The sequence below is a fragment of the Anastrepha ludens genome, chromosome 2 (genome assembly GCF_028408465.1).
Source record: "Anastrepha ludens isolate Willacy chromosome 2, idAnaLude1.1, whole genome shotgun sequence".
NCBI lineage: Eukaryota > Metazoa > Arthropoda > Insecta > Diptera > Tephritidae > Anastrepha > Anastrepha ludens.
In genome coordinates, this window is record NC_071498.1 from 86,286,347 (window position 1) to 86,306,503 (window position 20,157).

General features: G+C 37.8%; 1 protein-coding gene across 1 annotated transcript; it reads left to right on the forward strand.

The window, feature by feature from the left end:
- The first annotated feature begins 7,797 nt into the window (after positions 1 to 7,797).
- Positions 7,798 to 8,802, forward strand: LOC128858415 (uncharacterized). Its single transcript, XM_054094680.1, has 2 exons — positions 7,798 to 7,927; positions 8,021 to 8,802. Exons 1-2 carry the CDS (start codon positions 7,862 to 7,864, stop codon positions 8,618 to 8,620), a joined length of 666 nt encoding a protein of 221 aa, XP_053950655.1. The 5' UTR covers positions 7,798 to 7,861; the 3' UTR covers positions 8,621 to 8,802.
- Positions 8,803 to 20,157: the final 11,355 nt, after the last annotated feature.

The following is a 20,157-nucleotide window of genomic DNA, read 5'->3' on the forward strand; positions in this document are numbered from 1 at the left end:
GTTATGAGCATTAAAAAAAAAGTTCTTATATTATAAAAAAAAAATCGACTTTGAGCCGAAAAACAAAATAGCCGATAAAGCTTGAAAAAAAATTTTTTCGGGCGAACAAAAAAATACGCGTCTCATTATTTTGACCAGAGAGCAACATATTTAAGTTACATCGAAATCGAAGAACATGACCCGAATAGCCCTTTTGAATTGAAATGGAAAGAATCTATATAAGAAATTTTTTTTTAATTACTCATAACTTAGTCAAACATGAACCGATTTTAATAATTTTGGGTTCAAAATGATCGTCATTACTTACACGAGCGACTTCACGTAGAAACAGTTGCAAAAAAGTAGTTGAAAATTTTTTATTTTGCAAAAACCAAAAAGTGCGAAACAGGTTTTCTACTCAAAAATTCATTACTCAAAAACAACTCATTTTAGCTACTGGGCATTCAGCTCAATTGAAGTTGGAGGTGTTCTATTGATTTGGAAAAAGTTAATATATAAAAAAAAGAAAATACACTTTTTGAAATATTGAATTTCGAAAAAATTTCAATTTTTTTCTTTTTTGCTCAATAAAAAATTTTCATCTACTTTTTTGCAATTGTTTCAACATGAAGTCGCTCGTGTAAGTAAGGACGATCATTTTGAACCTAGAATTATTAAAATCGGTTCATTTTTGACTAAGTTATGGGCATTTAAAAAAAATTTTTCTTATAATATATAATTAAAAAAAATCTATGTTTAGCCGAAAAACAAAATTGCAAATAACTCTTGAAAAAATTTTTTTTCGGGCGAACAAAAAAATACGTGTCTCATTATTTTGACCAGAGAGCAACATATTTCAGTTACATCGAAATCGAAGAACATGACCCGAATAGCCCGGTTGAATTGAAATGGAAAGCATCACAGCTTATTAAATTTTTGTATAAAAATTGTAATTATAAAATTTCTAAAAAATCGCATTAATTTTTTATGATTTTTTACTCTGGCACTGTTGCGCATTTTCTCCATACCAAAAAAATTTCCGTCAGTCTGTATGTTTGCAAGAGCAGGAATAGCAAGAATTGTTTCATACCTTCATACACAAAGTCCTATGAAATGCTAGGCTAATTACAACCAATCAGAATTTGAAGAAGTTTCCTCCATTGAAGTCTATCATGGGTGTTTAAAAATTAAATGATGTTATGAATGCGACTCGCTCCTCTGTGCATAACAGGAGCGATGAAAACCAGTCCAACGGTGGCGCTGGAAATGATATTCAGCATGCCTTCTATTGACCTTATGGCGGAAAACCTGGCAGCAAAATCCACGAGGAGGTTGGTGGCTGCTGAAGTATTCACCTGCAGAGAGAAGGTTTCGCACTACAATTGAAGCGGAGGGATGGCACAAAGGCATGCAGCCTGGCCATAGAACTTTTCACATCTATACAGACGGCTCTAAAACTTTAAATGGAGTGGGAGCGTTTATTTACTGCTCAAAACTAGGGATAAGGCAACCTATCAAGCTACCAGACCACAGCAGTATTTTCCAAGCGGAAGCTTTTGCTGTGGGGAAAGCCGCGGAGCTAGCCTATACTAGAACAAGAAAGAACTCAACAATTGGCAGCAATAAAAGCAATAAGCTCATATTGTATTAAGTCCAAAAATGTTCGACGGAGCAGGGAGGCCATAGAAACGCTAGCCGCAAACAGTAGGTTGCATATCTACTGGGTACCTGGTCACAAAGGCATTATGGGGAACGAAATAGTAGATGGGATAGCAAAAAGTGCTGTTAGATTGCCTTCTGAAGAAGAGAACGACATACCAAAACCGGTAAATACAAATAAATGGACGACTACATGAAAAAGAGAGTGAAAGCTAGGTGGACTAACCTGACCACATGCAAAACAGCAAAAGTTATGTGTAGAACTAACGGCAAAAAAATTTACTCAATTCATACTTACGCTCTCGCGAAAGCACTGCAGAACTATCATAGGTATGCTGACAGACCATAATCTATTGGCTGCATATGCGTACCAGATAGGGATTGCTAACTCGGACAGATGCAGGAAATTCAGAGAGGATGTTGAGGAAACTTTAGAACACCTTCTGTGCGTTTGTCCGGCATTATTAAAAACGCTTTTAAAATGCCTGGGAATCCCACTGATTGAGGGTCTCGAGGACGTCCCAAAAGCTCTGCTTAGATTCGCCAAAAGTGCTGGCATCCTACATGATGTCTACTTTCAGTATTCATAGAGGTCGGTCTCCATCTGGCATCGCTAGGGACCAAAAGGTCTATGCGTGGCTTGTTGCCAACCAGGCTAACCTATGAATGTTATGACGGTTAATTTTAGATCTATGAAGAAAATGTTTGTTTTTTTTAATTTCTTAGAATAAAATATATTTGAAAAACATTATGTTTTTAAATTAAACATTTTTGTAAAAAAAAATGTTTTTGTCATTTTTGAAAAGCATTCCACTTAAACCTAATGCAAGATTTTTTTGAAATGTTCAAAAGATCCGCAGATGTTTTAACTTCACGTCTTTAAAAAGCGCTGTCTATACCAAAGCTTTCAACATTGAATAAATCTCAAAATTATTAAAAAATTGTCTTGTAGGAAAAACTAAGATTTAACCCGCGGCCCCGCTCGCGTAGGAGTAGTTTTGAGGGATTTAGGATATGGAATGTAAAAGAATGAGAAGGCGAAGCAATCCAGGATAGCTGGTTGTGCGCTGGGTTTGGGACCCGCCACTTAAAAATCCCGCCCCAATGAAAAGAATTACAAAGCCTCGGATGAGAACTGCCTTTACTGATGACGACCCCTGCAAACGAAATAAGGAATATGATTTGAGGGCATGCACCTGGAATGTCCGGTCCCTTAATGGGGAAGGTGCCTCTGCCCGGCTGGTTGATGTCCTCGTGAGAGTAAAGGCTGACATCACTGCCATCCAAGAGATGCGATGGACGGGGCAAGGAAAGAAAACCATAGGACCTTGCGACGTCTACTACAGCTGTCATGTAAAGGAGCGCAAATTCGGTGTCGGATTTGTTGTGGGAGAGAGACTTCGTCGCCAAGTACTGTCGTTCACTCCGGTGGACGAGCGTCTCGCAATAATCCGCATCAAAGCGCGATTTTTTAACATCTCGCTAATTTGCGCCCACGCCCCGACGGAAGAGAAGGACGATGCGACCAAAGATTCCTTCTATGAGCGCTTGGAACGTTCCTATGAGCGCTGCCCCCGCCACGGCATAAAAATCGTGCTTGGCGACTTCAACGCCAGGGTGGGCAAGGAGGGAATTTTTGGTCCCACAGTCGGAAAATTCAGCCTGCACAACGAAACATCCGGTAACGGACAGAGGCTGATCGACTTCGCCGGGGCCCAAGCTACCTGGCTGTCTCCTGATCGAAAAACGCGAAACCAGATCGATCATGTTGTGATAGATGGAAGACACGCTTCTAGTGTATTAGATGTACGTACGATCCGAGGGCCCAACATCGACTCGGATCATTACCTTGTTGCAGCCAAGCTGCGCACCCGCCTCTGTGCAGCAAAAAACGTACATCTACCTACGCAAAGAATGTTCGACATCGAAAAGCTGCAATCACAACAGACAGCCAGAAGATTCGCCACTCGACTCTCACTCCTGCTCTCGGAGAGCACTGCCCAACAAACCGGCATGCGCGAGCAATGGAGCAACATTTCTCGTTCACTACGTACCGCCGCCGAAGAAGAAATCGGATTCCGGCGAGCCCGAAAAAACAATTGGTACGACGAGGAATGTCATGCTGCCGCAGAAAGAAAGGATGCCGCGTATAGAGCCACGCTGCGATCGGGCGCAACGCGAGCCATGTGGGATCGCTACAGAGAGCTGAAAAATGAAGAGAGACGTATTATCCGACAGAAGAAACGAGAGGCCGAAATACGTGAGTGCGAGGAGCTTGAGATGCTGGCCAACAGGAACAACGCCCGAAAATTTTACCAGAAAGTTCGGCGGCTTACAGAAGGTTTCAAGACCGGGGCGTTTTCCTGTAAGAACAAAGACGGCGATCTGGTGACTGACGTACAGAGCAATCTTAAATTATGGAGGGAACACTTCTCGAACCTGTTAAACGGTGACAGCTGCGCATGTCATAGAGAATGTGAAGATCCCGATACCCCAATCGTTGACGACGGAATTGTCGTTCCGTTACCCGACCATGACGAGGTGAGAATAGCAATATCACGGCTAAAAAACAACAAAGCCGCGGGCGCCGACGGACTGCCGGCTGAGCTATTCAAACATGGCGGCGAGGAGCTGGTAAGGTGCATGCATCAGCTCCTATGCAAAATATGGTCGGATGAAAGCATGCCTGCCGATTGGAATTTAAGTGTGCTCTGCCCAATCCATAAGAAGGGCGATCCTGCAATTTGTGCCAATTACCGCGGGATTAGTCTTCTAAATATCGCCTATAAGGTTCTAGCGAGCGTACTGTGTGAAAGGCTGAAGCCCACCGTCAACCAACTGATTGGACCTCATCAGTGTGGCTTTAGACCTGCAAAGTCTACCATCGACCAAATATTTACAATACGCCAAATCTTGGAAAATACTCACGAAAGGAGAATCGACACACACCATCTTTTCGTCGATTTCAAAGCTGCATTCGACAGTACGGAAAGGAGTTACTTGTATGCCGCGATGTCTGAATTTCGTATCCCCGCAAAACTAATACGGCTATGTAAGATGACGTTGCACAACACCAGCAGCGCCGTCAGAATTGGGAAGGACCTCTCCGAGCCGTTTGATACCAAACGAGGTTTCAGACAGGGTGACTCGCTGTCGTGTGACTTCTTTAACCTGATGTTGGAGAGCATCGTACGAGCCGCAGAACTTAATCGCTCAGGCACAATTTTTTATAAGAGCGTACAATTGCTGGCGTATGCCGATGATATTGATATCATCGGCCTTAACAACCGCGCTGTTAGTTCTGCCTTCTCCAAACTGGATAAAGAGGCAAAGCGAATGGGTTTGGTGGTGAACGAGGACAAAACGAAGTACCTCCTGTCTTCAAACAAACAGTCGGCGCACTCGCGTATCGGCACCCACGTCACTGTAGACAGTTATAATTTTGAGGTTGTAAAAGACTTCGTGTATTTAGGAACCAGCATTAACACCGATAACAATGTCAGCCTTGAAATCCAACGTAGAATCTCTCTTGCCAACAAGTGCTACTTTGCACTAAGTAGGCAATTGAGCAGTAAAGTCCTCTCTCGACGAACAAAACTAACACTCTACAAGACTCTCATCATGCCCGTCCTAACGTATGGCGCAGAAGCTTGGACGATGACAACATCCGATGAAGCGACGCTTGGAGTGTTCGAGAGAAAGATTCTGCGTAAGATTTTTGGACCTTTGCACGTTGGCAATGGCGAATATCGTAGACGATGGAACGATGAGCTGTATGAGCTTTACGACGACATAGACATAGCGCAGCGAATAAAGATCCAGCGGCTTCATTGGCTGGGTCATGTCGTCCGAATGGATACAAACGCTCCGGCTTTGAAAGTATTCGATGCGGTACCAGCTGGTGGTAGCAGAGGAAGAGGAAGGCCTCCTCTGCGTTGGAAAGATCAGGTGGAGAAGGACTTGGCTTCACTTGGTGTGTCCAATTGGCGCCAGTTAGCACGAGAGAGAAACGACTGGCGCGCTTTGTTAATCTCGGCCAAAATCGCGTAAGCGGTTATCGCGCCAATTAAGAAGAAGAAGAAGAATGTAAAAGAATTACAAACAATAATATCATAGAAAATAATTTTTTATTAATAACCATAATATTATATTATAATACCCGGCATCCGTTGCTATGCCTCGTTGAATAAAATCAAAACAACCAATCAGAAAAATATCAAGCAAAATTATTTTTATTAATTTTCCATCTCAAAACGTTTTTGAACTTTGCATTTGGGTCATAGTTGAACAGCTTTTGCGGATTATGAAGTCTAGAGGGTGCTATAAATAGTGGGAAATAGGAAAAACTAAGATTTTACGATTAAATTTAAGCAAATATTCGATTATTAGTGACGAATGAGAGTGGTGGCCTGGGGGCTGTGGGAAGGGAGTTCTATCATAAAAATATGCCTATAATCTTCATTGGGTGAAAATATGCATGTATAAAAATTTTTACGTCATTTGGTGTTGTCGTTTCGTAGTGATGCGCGGACAACGTACAGGCATTCACCTTTATGGTATAGATTTTCCAATTTTCAGAAAAGCTTACGGCCATGTCCAAAGTATTTGGATCCCATCATATGACTAAGGATTAACATAAATTATTAGTACTCTGAGGTTAATTCACTTATTCTTGTAAATGAATTAATATATTTTCTATAAAAGTATTAGATAATTAGAAAAGTTATTATGATTTGAAGATAATACTCGTACTGCCAGAGAGCGCAAATGATTATTTTATATTCCTTTACGCGTTTTTTAAGCCACGCTTTTCAAAACGATGAGCCACCGATTATCTAATTTCCACCCGATTTATCTAAAAATTAATAAAATTCTTTTTTGTCTATTGGTTTTTTGGAAATTTTTATTAAATTGTTATAGCAAAAACATTAACGCGCACCATGAAGGAAAATTTTGGGCACACTGACTGACGCTATGCATGGCTTCGGGTGTGATGGGTGGGTGATTATTTGAGTTGTGTTGTTTAATTAAATTTTTTCATAAAATTCGTTCTATATACTTTGTCAGACTTAGTCATGGATCGATCGTCTTATGAAAGTGGTCCTTCTGCAAAAAGTCCATTCTTATGAGGTGACATCCACTTGCCACATAGCGGATAAAACAATGATCCTATTACGAACTAAGTTCCCAGAAAGTAGTATCTCCCGAAACAACGAAGTCAAATGTCTGGCGGGAGCTTGCCATTTGTCACTATGGGACTTCTTTTTCTAGGAATACGAAAAAAAGATGGTATCTGCTAATAAGCCCGAGACAATTCCATAGATTAAGTATGAAATAATACGCGTTGTAAATGATATGTACAGCCAAAAAGCCTTGGGCAGTTTTTATATTCGCATTCCGTGTTGTCAGAAAAGTCGTGGTGTCAATTTAATGGATATTTGGCTTAATTCATAAATGCCATAGACTAAAAGGACATAGTGAAATAGAATAAAAATAATTTCGACATATTTGTTTGTGTTTTATGTATAAAGAAAATCTGCGTTCTTATTGAATCACCCTGTATCTCCGCCCTTTAAAAATTGCTCATTTTTTTAATAAATGCGCCTTAATGAACTTCACACGCACTAAATCTAAATAAATGTGAAGGGGTTCCAATACAATAGTTTCGTCTAATAAAATTATTTGCAACCGTCTAATTTTCACCTTTTAATTTAAATGTTTTAAATAAAGTAACTTTGCATAGAAAAGTCCGCGAGCGTGCTAGAACAGTCTTTCGACCTCGACATACACAACTTACTTTTTATGTAGTATTTTAAGGTTTATAGATAAAGTCTATCTCTCTGAAAATAATAAATAGCACTCGCTAATAAACTTGTAAGTAAGTTCACGCCTTTGGTGAGCACATTCAGCACAGAAATAAATAAATCAGATTTATTACATTTACAAATGTACATCTAGTATGATTCACAGAGGGCATAGGGGCAGCAGAGCTACTGCATTTTTAGCGCTTACTGCACATAAATATGTGTATGTATTTAAGTTTGCCGATACGTTGGAACAATTTACATTTTGAAGCAATCGGCCTATTTTTACACGCAACGCGAAAAACTGTGTTTGATCATTTTATATAAATGCAGCAAAAGGCGCAAACTCCTTCAGTTTCCAAGTTGACTTGCTATATCTTACATCTCAGTACAAATCGCCGAACATCGGTGGCAGAGAAATGCTTTTGAAGGAGATTGCTAACTTCATAATTTTAAATTCATTATTGTGGTTGCTTGTTAAAGGGGTAAAGAATTTTCTATATGATATGAAAAATATGATATGATATGGAAATGTGTCTTACAAAATAAACTTTCTTACTTAAATATATTATATTTAGGATGCCAATGGAGATATAGATGCGCTTCTTGAAGCAAATAAAGAAATTTCTAATCCTTCTACAAATGACGAAATTGAGTTTAATCAACAAAGAAAAAAATTAGAAGATGCCAAAGAACTAGACACGGAACCGAAAAAAGAAGATGCTATTAAAGAATTTAATGCTTACCAAAGTGAGAGAGATTTGTTAAAGGAACAAATTAGTGCACTTATACCAAAGGCTGGGAACGTAGTTGGCCTTACAACTATTTTGCAGCACGCTTTAGATGGAAGTAATAACGTGAAAGAATTTGCTGTGGAATTTGTTGAAGAACAATTAAGTACGGCTGGGCAGGCCAGTAGTGCATCAAATACTACTTCCTTTACTTCCATTGATAGCCTCCTTGACGCCATATCAAAATGGGCACAATCAGGAGGTATTACATTTTCGCCTAATTTACACAATCAAATAAATACCTACAATCCAAGTTCATCGCAAGCCAACGATAATGCCAATTACAATGAACAACTAAAAAAACTACTGATAATGCTGCTCAAAAAATGGGAATCTCTTAATAACGACACAGATGACGACTGGTTCAATTTGTTCGAGTGGTTTTAGAAGTCAGCAGAAACTACTTCAAAATTGTCTATACATACAGCTGTTATATTGTTTTTTATTTAATTTGCTTTATAATGCTTTTATAACTCGCATATTATAATTTCACTTCTTTTACATGATTTGCACATTTTATTATAAATAACTAAAATACATTTGGGAGCTCCAAAATATTGGAATTAGAATCAGATATAACTTTTTAATCAAGGATCAAACTACGCTTATGCGAAGATTTGTAACCTATTAAAATGGAATTTGAGTTCAGTACAACCCAGCAATGCAGGTTTTTGAAATATTTTGGCTATTTACTCCTCCAGCCTATATTTGAGCTTATATGTATAGCATCGTGAAATAATTTAATTTTTTACTGAAATAATAATCCAAAGTACAAGTCTTCAACTTTTAAAACCTTAATCATAATTAACCATAATCATAATTGGACTTTGAGATATCGTCTGCTGATAGTCACGTTCCAATCCATTTGGCTACAGCAGCCGCCTGCTAAATGATAGAGGCACATTTTATGTCTCAACAGAGCAGATTTCAAAATAGTTTTCATACTTACCACTTGATCAAACAGATCCCAGAATATGTTCATACAATCTAAAACACAAATTTATTCCTCAAAAATGTTTTTTATCCCCTTCAAAGTACTCCCCATCAACGACAACGCACTTATGTCAGCGGTTGAACCAGCTTTCGAAACATTTCTGGAACTCTTTTTTCGGTATAGCCATCAGAGCCATTTTCGCTCTTTCCATTACCTCTTTTCGGCTGCTAAAACGCGCTCCCTGTAGTCGTGTTTTTAGACTCGATCAAACAGCAAAAATCAGAGCCACGCAGGGAACCATATCAGATGAGCTCGATGGCTTTTGGATGGTATTTGGAATTCAAGGATAACGATGGCACTGTGTGACGAAGCGTTATCATGGCCACGAGCTATTTTTCTAAAAATCCTTTCTTTTTTGGTGAATTGCTTTACGTAAACGTCTCAAAACGGCCAAATAATAGACCTTATTAACCTTCTGAAAAAAAATCGTGGTGTACAATACCGCTGTAGTCTTCGAAAACCATAAGCATCGCTCTCTTTTTTGACTGAAAACGACTTGGTTTTTTGGTCTTGGTTCATTCGGAAGTCTCCACTCACTTATCTGATGTCTGGATTACTGGTCGTACTCATAAATCCTTGCCTCGCCTCCAATAATGATGCGTTTGATGAATGTTGGGTCGGATTTAGCCTTGAGAATCATGTCATTGGTGATATAAACGAAGTCCTTTTTTGGCATGAAATTTAGATCCTTTGAGACCAACTTTACAGTAAACCGAAATCATTAACTACAATGTCCTACAATTCATAAGCAATGTTGAGTTAGCTGGCAGCTTTCGGATAGTTAATTTGCGGTTATTGACAGCCTGCCACTGAAGCGTTCACGTCCCTCGTAAATGTCCGTTTTCTTTAAATTATCATTACCGAAACAGTTTCCCATCATTTTCGCATCATTGAATTCATTTTCAATGCAAAACTTAATACAAACTCGTTGTTGTAAATTCAAATCAATTTTATAACTGTAAAAAATCGAAATATGTAGATAGATTAGAATAGACTTACTCGAGACGGCGTAACTGTTACAAATGTCAAGCAATGGCGATACAATTTTGGCAGGAATGTTAATCTCAGTTGAGGCAATCTAAATCACAAAGAAAAACATAGAGCTCTGCTACTCTAGAAACTTTTTGATCAGGATGGTATACGAGTACATAATGACCCTGAAGACAAATTTAATAAATCCCTATAGTTTAATTCGCTAGTATATAGTAGGTTCGAAACTCCGTGAAACACCGAAATGATGAAAAAGTTTATTCTAATAGCGGTCGCCCCTCGGTAGGCAATGGCAAACCTCCGAGTGTATTTCTGCCATGAAAAAGCTTTTAATAAAAAATATTTGCCTTTCGGAGTCGGCTTTAAATTGTAGGTTAATTTTTTTTTTTTAATTTCGATGTGGGCCTTATACAGAACTATACAAGCCTGTTCTGCATTTCGATGTGATTTCAAAAGCGACACACATTCTGACTTATTTCAGTGGTGATGCTCTTATCCCCAAGTCAGACCAAAAAGTTCGAAATTGTTTTCATTTAGATTCGATAATCAGTTGGTTTGAGTAATGATTTCGTTAGCGGCCATAAGTCGCGGATTACTGGTAAAAATTCGAAAAAATTAAGATATTCTCACATATTTTAATCAAAAATAATAATTCCGCATATTTTCGTATGGATTTCTGATCACTAACGCCCCGAGTCGAAATGCAAAACAGGACTAATATTTTGTGGGTTGTTGTCGTACACTTTGAATTTTAAATTGATTGAAATCTAAATTTAAATTGAAATCAAACAAATATGGTGGCCAGTTAAAATCCTCAGTTTTCAATACTAAAACACCAAGCAAGAATGACATCAATAAAATGAGCGTGGCAACTGAATTACTGCAAAAATTCCACATGCGCTTTCAACGTAAAAAATCAGTTATCACAAGAAATAATAACGAAATTCAACAGATAACATTTAGATGGGATATGAAAAACGATTTGAAGCAGTATATAGACATCCTAAGGTCCAAAAATGTGGCGTGCATCGTGAAGCAAAATATTTCAAGAAGTCGAAGACATTCACAAATAAATGGGTGCAAACAGGTGAGTTAACGAAACTAAAAACGTTTACGGCTTCCCAAAAAGCTAAAAAAAGATTAATCTCAAAAGTAAGATCAGAATATTATTGATTTTTTTGGGACTTGTTTGCACTTATCGTTGAGTGAAGCTGAAGCAGTTTTAAGGAAAAGTGGTGTTAATGTATCAAAAGACACGATTGAAGGATATTTACGTACAGAAGGTCTCAAATTCCAGAACACATTGAAAAAAATCGGTGCTTATATTATCAAACGTTGAAAAAAGACTTACATGGGCTGAGGCAAATTGTGAGGCTGATTGTCCGCAACCTCAACGAGATTCCAATTAAGGTTCATGTTTAGAGCAGCTTCTCAGAAAAAGAATTAGACCGTTTATTTGTGTGCACCGCGAATTTGAATGCAGTTTCGAGTAATAGAATTTATCAAAAAGCATTAATACTGTCAGCTGCGAAGATGTTTGGAAAATCTAGCCAGCCTCAGATTTTACAAGAAGAGCCGAAGGTGTGTAAAGTGGAAACAACAAAACACGATTTAAAAGTTGGTATGGCGTTCCCCACGCGTTCGATTTTTTTGCACTGCGTATTATTGCAGTTGAGCCATTTTTCGTTGTCAGATAAATTTTATGTATAAACCCTAGCCATTTTCGTCTTTGAAACAACTGTTGACTACCAGATAATCGCCTTGCCTCTGCCTTTTTTTATTGTTCTGATTTATAGAGAAATCGAAAGAAAACTTCAAATATGTATTTAATAATGATATAATATTAGAGTTATGGAATGAATTTGTGAAAAATTAATACCATGGGAGAATATTAAGAAAGCCCAAAACATTTTTTTTCATTTTTTTTTAGTTGAATTTTTATTTGCAGTTAAGAGAAAAGTTCTTCAGTTTTCTGCATCAGTTATAAGTAAACGGGCAGATACTGTAGAACGCACAAATCATAATCAGTAAACTCAATATATAGTAGGCCTTTTTTCTTTATTTTCCAATAACACTTATTGGAGCAACAACACACATCTTCCATGGTTATCATTTACCGCGCATATGTGTATGTATTTCTTTATGCAGCTACCTTGGATCAATGCGATATTGCAACAACTTACATTTCGAAGCATATGGCAACGGAAATTCCGCAACTCTGACTCTACGCAAAAAGCTGTATTTGATAATTTTGCACAAATGCCACAAAAGACAAAATTTCAGTTTCAAAGTTGACTTGGAAGCTCTCACATCGCACAAACCTCCCAGTATCGGTGGCAGCAAATTAATTTAGAAAGAAATCGCAAGCTTCGTAACCTTGTTCTCATTCCTATAGTTGCAGGTAAAAGAGGTGAAGAACTCCGAATACATAAAAATTGGTAAGGTTTTTTGCAAAATTAACTTTTCTTTACGTGTATGATACTCAAGGTGTCATTGAGAATTAGGATGCATCAAGTGAAGTAGATACAAAAATATTAATCAATCTGAACTAGACGAAAGCGAGTTCAATAATTAAAGATAATAAGCAAAGCAGAAATCTTACTTGATCTTGATTTCAGGACTACCAAAATAAGAAAGCCAAGGTGAAACAATAAACCGATAATATTTTACCATTGGCTAAAGATGAAATCAAGGTAAAGAAAAATTCGATCGCGATAGTTCTTGTTGTTATGCGAACGAGATTAAACGGAGTATATACTAAAACAAATTAGATTTAGCGAAAAGCTTGCCTTCATTTTCGTTGGCAATCGTTGGCGATCGTTAGGGTGCAAAAGCAGTTGCTCGCAAAATCTTGGCTTTCGGTCCCTCACTAACGTAATTAATCGCGATTGTTCGCCATTCCGTTTATTTTGTCTATATAAAAATAGGAAAAATGTCAAATATTTCTTGTTACTAATACATATATATAATTGGCGCGTACACCTTTTTCGGGTGTTTGGCCGAGCTCCTCCTGTGGCGGGCGTCGTGGTTTTGTTCCAAAATATAGAGGCATCTACAGTTTCAAGCCGACTCCGAACGGCAGATATTTTTTATGAGGAGCTTTTTCATGGCGGAATACACTCGGAGGTTTGCCATTGCCTGCCAAGGGGCGACCGCTATTAGAAAAAACTTTTTCTTTATTTTGGTGTTTCACCGAGATTCGAACCTGCGTTCTCTCTGAATTCCGAATGGTATTCACGCACAAACCCATTCGACTACGGGAGAACTCTTCTCAATAATTTTTCAATTCACCAATTATTTGTTCGTTATTTAACAGGTCTTAGGGTTATTGCACTTTAGTTTTAAAATTTTGGACCTAATTTGGAAAACTTAAAAAAATTGGTTTTATTTACAGCCGTTGATAAAAGATGGCGGGCGCAAAATTAATAGTCCAATTTCGTTTTTGAATAACTTTTTTACTAAATAAATAAAAAAAATTATTTAGAGTGATGATTTTTACCATTTTTTATTTACAAATGGTGTCGTACGTCAATCATATATGACTCTTGTAAACTAAGCAACTGCTAAGCAACAAGCATATGAACGGCCAAGCAATGGAACACGCTAATGCCAAAAACGGCTTCCATAACTAAAAATCATATTTTCTATTTAGTAAAATAGTTATTACAAATTTTTTTTAATTAATTTGGCGCCACCCTGTATATACATATGTATTGGGTATGGGAATAAGTTTCCGCCCTCGTAACAGAGTAATATATTGGGAATTTGAAGGTGTATAAGTGAGTTCTCGATCAAAAATGTTCATGCTTCAAAAGTTATGTTGTGCATCTGGTGGCATCAGAAGGGTAACATCTATTATGAACTCGTTAAACCATCTGAAACCATCACTAACGATCGTTACCGACTGCACCTTATGTATTTGAATCGAGCTTTCAAAGAAAAACGGCCGGAATGGGACGGTAGGCATGAAAAACTGATTTTGATGCATGGCAACGCCATGCCACACGTTGCTAAATCGGTACAGAAATATTTAGAGGGACTGTATGGGGAAATCTTGCTCCACTCGCCGTATTCCCCAGACATTGCAACTTCGGATTACCATCTGTTCCGATCAATGCAGTCAGCCCTTATTATAGAACAGTTCACTTCTTACGAGAGCAACGCAACCTGGTTCAATAAATGGGTCAAGTCTTAAGAACTCGAATTTTTCGTAAGAGGTGTCCGTATGCTGCCTGAAAAATGGAGTAAAGTTTAAGCTTCCAATGGCACATAATGGGCTCTCCAAACAGAGGAGTTATTTTAATATTTAAAAAAAATGCAATTTTTTTATATAAATGATCGGATGTTTATTTCATTATAAAGAGGAAGGTATGCTGTTAATAGTGGAAAAAAACATCAGGCAAATGACCACCAGGACAATACCTTTTTCGTGAAATTTTCCATAACCGAATTGCAAAGTGGCTGCCCTATGTCCTCGATAGCCTCACGAATTCCATCTTTGAGGTCTTGAATCGACCCTGGGCTGTTGGCGTAGACATTCTCTTTCACGTGGGCCTAAAGAAAAAAGTCACAAGGTGTTAGATCACAAGATCTGGGTGGCCAATTGTGATCACCTCTTCGAAAGATAACACGGTCCGGAAACTTTTCCCGTAAAAAATCACTAACAGCACGGTTGTTAAGGCGGCTGATGTCAATATCATCGGCATATGCCAATAATTGTACGCTCTTATAAAATATTGTGCCTGAGCGATTAAGTTCTGCGACTTGTACGATCCTTTCCAACATCAGATTAAAGAAGTCACACGACAGCGAGTCAGCCTGTCTGAAACCTAGGTTGATATCAAACGGCTCGGAGAGGTCATTCCTAATTCTGATGGCGCTGCTGGAACTAGCAATATATATATAGGTAACTTCTTTTCGTACTGTCAAATGCAGCTGTAAAGTCGACGAAAAGATTGTGGGTATTGATCCTTCAGACTGCTTAGAAATTAACAGAATAAAAATTACTCAATCTAACAGGGCTTTGGTTTTAAAAAGCTTTTAAGCGAATCTCAATACCTTCGAAAAAATATCACTTGTAACGTCACTTACCCATAAAACTACTGAAGTATTGCTAATACAAATTTTACCGAATGGAATTTTATATAAACAGATGGTCTCTCTATCTCACGGCATTTTACTGGATATTGACGTCGCTGCTCGAACCAAAGATTGTTTGAAACTCTCCAAATTAATGTGAGGTATTCAACAGGCAACTTTCTCCAATTCTGACTACAAACTGTAGTCCAATAGATTCAGACCTGGACTTGCAGACGGCCAGTCTTTTGCAGCTATGTACCCACGATTATTGGTTTTTAGCCACTGTTGTGTGGTTTGTACCTTATGGACTCGGGCAGATTCTTGCTGAAAGATGCACCGCTCTTCATTGAAGAGAGTATTGCTCAACTGCTACACCACGCCTTCTAAGACGTTCCTCCTGGTACACTTTCGCCCGGTCTTAAACCGTTTTCGCAGAAATGTACATCTACCACCTTTACCAGAAACTCCCCACCAAACCATTACGGAGACTGTTTAATGTCCACGCTGAACCCTTGGAACAACATTTTTTGCGAAGTTTTAGCATTCATTTTGTCGTTTTGCTAATAAACATTTCTTGAACGGTCACATTTTTCTCAGCTGTGGAAAAAATATTTTCATGGCCGTTGACCGCGTGCCACCAAAGAAGCTGCTTGCATCTCTCGAGCCTAATTTTCATCGCGTTGTTAAAAGATGACCAGGTAAGCGAAGGAAGGCTTTCATGTGACAATTAGCTCTAATTAGTCTTGACATGGATCTCTTCTATACATTAATTTTCCTGGACATGATTTTGTGCTTTCTAAAGGGATTTTTGCGACTTCTTTCTCGAACGGCTTTTATGGCTGCACTGGGTCGAGTCACGCAAGGCCGACACTTCTTTTTCTGTCTACCACTTCAGACGTTTGGGAAAAACAATTTGGTAGAGATATATTCTCGAAATATTGAATATTTTCAGCAATTCGTAAATCTCACTTGCACTTTTGCTACATTTATGTAATACAATCACTGCAATATGATTTTCCTTAGCTCTCCACTCCATTGTTAACAAGCGAATTTGCCACAAAACTCAGTATAATTTATGAGTAGAAAATGCATACGAACGAAAGCAAAAATAACGGAACTTTTTTTGCGAATTTGTTCTCGCTGTATGCATTGTAAAATTTGTCACAGAATTTATGGGAAGACTAAGTATAATAGGCACTTAGAAGCTGTATTGGGCGTGGTTTTTCTCTGAATATATTTTCATAGCAGAAATGAACTCGGAGGTTTGCCTGCCGAGGAGCGATCGCTATAAGAATATTTTCTATCAGTTGATGTTCCAACCTGTTCACTTCCGAATGGTAGTCATGCTATGGCGGCCGCATTTCACTAACTCTCTTACAATGAAAAAGTCATTATAGTGTCATTATATTGAAGTTACAGTTAAAGTTTTTAAATTCGGTGTTAATTGTGAGGTTGTTAAAGATCAACTGTTTTATATTTCAATTCAAAATGCTGTGACATTATATTTCCAATCACCTTTCGTGTATCGATTTTGCGCTCCTGTTTACCTTTTCAATGAATTTTAGAAGGTTTGTCGCATATCCGCTTACTTTTCTGACATTAAAAAAACGACGAAAGCCGCTTAAATGTGTTTTTTGAAATGTGATGAGCTGGATAACGATTTAAATGAAATTGAATAATAAAAACAAACTTTTCTAAAATAAACAAACACAATTCCTGAATAAACGCCACTGCGTATACACAAACCTACAAATGTACTACTATATATAAAATACTATATAGTATATTGTATAAGCGTACAAATATACAATTAGACAAATTTTTGTGTCACGGTATTTGAGCAAAAACAGGCAGATACAAATTTTACCACACAAAAATGTGGCTAAATCAACAAGAAAAGCATCACCACTAAAAAGTATTAGGAATAAAGAAAACAACTAAATTTTTCAGCTGCAATAAATCGCATTTCCACACAAACTATGGGGCAGGCCCAAACAAAAAAACTCTGTACTCGTTTATTAGATGTTGAATGTGAAATATCGATGAAAATGTTGAACATTTAAGCCTGTTGCATATTCATTCAGCCAGATGTATTTACTTGTATATAGGCCAAATAAAGCCGACCAATGTTAAACATGAATAACTTTTTTGTTTTCACATTTTATTTTCTTCTGTTTAAAGCTTAGACTTGAATTTTGGGAAATTTATAATATTAAAATGAAATTTTAAATTCATCGGCGTTTTCTATGCTTGTCAACTATCGACTGCTATGACGCAGAAAAATTATCGCTAATATTTCAATTCAAGATCAGCTGCTGCAGTAATTATATTTTGTTTGAGCAAGTACTAAAATTTCGTGGAAAAAAATGAAATGGTCAACCGTGCTATTCCAAAATCGTGTAATAAAAGACTGTGGAGAAAAAAGTTGGATGATTTGGAGAATGATTTTCTTACTGATTACTTCTGAACGCGCTTACACTGGAATTAGGTACATATTTTAATATCAAAAAGTGCTAGGTACTGGGAAAAGCTGGTGCATCTCACTTATAAAGTAATATCTTCATATAATTCATGTACGACCAATGACTTTTTTCTTGAGCTTGGCCTCAGTGACGTCACGATCTGAGCTAAATGAAAGCTTACACAAGTGAAGAAAAAAGCTCTACTCTCTTATTGATATTTTCTGACTCTCTGCACCGAGAAGTAAGCTGAAACTCCGTTCGTAATAATCTTGTTTTGGCACATCCCGAAAGCGGCAAGTGGCAAACATTCACGGTAATATGCGCATACACTGCTTAAAGGAATAACGTATTGTATTATTCGCAAGACCTAAACATGCCTTCCAAAAAATGTAAGAACAATCCGTTTTGTAGTATTTACGGCGAATTCATTAAAATAAGAGCCAACGAATTTCATTTGTTATCAAACATGAAACTCTTTGTAGCCTATCAAGATTATTATAACTTAGTCGTACGAAGTCATGATAAAATATGGACACTTCATTTCACATGTAGTAACTGCAAAAACACTTTAGAAGGTAAGAAAATAGAAATAAAAAATAAAACTTAATAGAGGTGGGGTAAAAGTAGTGGCGTACGCTAATGATGTGGTGTAACAGCATCAGGATTGTGCCCTAAACCATCAGCGGGATCATTCAAAGGGCGTCAGGCGAGCTTAACTCTTGGGCCACAGGCTGTGGCCTAAGTTTACACCCGCATAAAACAGAACTTATGCTGTTTACCACCAGATATAAAGTATCAATTTTTACCCTACCAAACATTAATGGACAAACTCTCTCACTTTCACCCAATGCAAAGTAAATACTTAGGGATAATTCTAGACTTGAAAGCTTAACTGAAAATTAAACGTCGAAAAACAGGTAAGGAATGCAGAAATTGCTTAATATGTCTGTAAACGAATGCCAGGAAGAAGATGGGGTCTTCAACCTAAGTATACTTTATGGTTGTATGAGGCGGTTATACGGCCTATTTAATCATATGGTCCGGTAGTCTGAAGAAAAGTTCAGCCTGTGCAATAACGGTCGGTGCAATCAGATCATGACCTAGGGAGGTTCTTAATGCATTGATTCACGCCATTCCGATAGATCTACATATCAAGAAGATAGCAACCATGAGTGCATTTTGGTTAAACAAAGCGAAGGAAAAATTTTATGGTCATACCAGTATATTATTGTGACAAACCTAGTATATCTCGGTGAGGACTAACTATATCGTCCCGACGGTAAGATTCAATAGCAATTTTGCCACTCTCTTTCAATCTAGGAAGGAGTGGAATAGGAAAGAAGGGGTTCTCACTAAACAACTTCAACACTACAGTCTATACAGATGGCAGTAAAATGGATTGTGGTGTTGAAGCTGGTATATATTCTAATAGACGTAAAATTTAAAATTCTGTATGTCTTCCTAAATCCTGCAGTGTCTTCCAGACGGTACTGGCAATTGGGGAAGCTTCTCGGTTACTAATCGCAAATTTCGTTTTTAAGTGCAATATCGCTATTCTTTCGAATAGCCAAGCTGCAATCCAGGCACTATATTCAGCTACAACAACTACCACCTTGAGTGAATACCATAAAGTTACCTTAATCTAGATCCCGGGACATCGGAGCATTGAAGGTAATGAAAAAGCAGATGAACTGGCCAGAGGAGGATCTGCCATGAATAACGGTGTTCACACCATTGGGTGCAATCAAGAATACAATTTCCTCAAAATACCTTCCAATCGTGCATCGTATCAGTAGATCGTATAAGTAGAGGCCAGACGACATGCAAGCAAAACGTTCTGGCCTACAACCTCAAACAAACATCAATATTGATAAACATGAAGCAACGAATTCTCAGTAAATGCCCAGCTTTATGGAAAAAGAGAATGCCAACCCTTGGAAAACCACTGCTTGAGAGTCTCGAACAATTATTTGGCTTAGACATCAACAGCCTAACAATGTTCTTAAACGCACATACTATATATAGTCACGCTTTAAATAACCTTTAAACAAATTAGTAACGAGGATATGGAAACAAAATGATGCGGAAGCACTAGTTGGATTCCGGATGAATCACCATTTTAACCAACCAAGAAAATAGAGCATATATTTAAGGAAAATTTGAATGCCTCTACTTTATTTCGCAAATGCATAAAAATAAATGTGCCGTTTGCTAATGAATTATGTGCCTGCATGATTCCTTTTTTTTTAGCTGGTACCGAGGAGAAAAAAAGTATGAAGTTTGCTGTACCAAGAATATGGAAAGAGCCTATTAAGCACAGGCTCGAATCCCCGTGCATGAACATCAAAGCATACAAAAATTTGTTTCTAATAACGGTCGCCCCTCGGCAGGCAATGACA

Bases quoted from the DNA above. Each gene is read 5' to 3' on its own strand.
- LOC128858415 (XM_054094680.1), top strand. From the start codon at position 7,862: ATGCTTTTGAAGGAGATTGCTAACTTCATAATTTTAAATTCATTATTG. The intron at 7,928-8,020 runs GTAAAGAATTTT...TATTATATTTAG, and splicing joins TGTGGTTGCTTGTTAAAGGG to GATGCCAATGGAGATATAGA.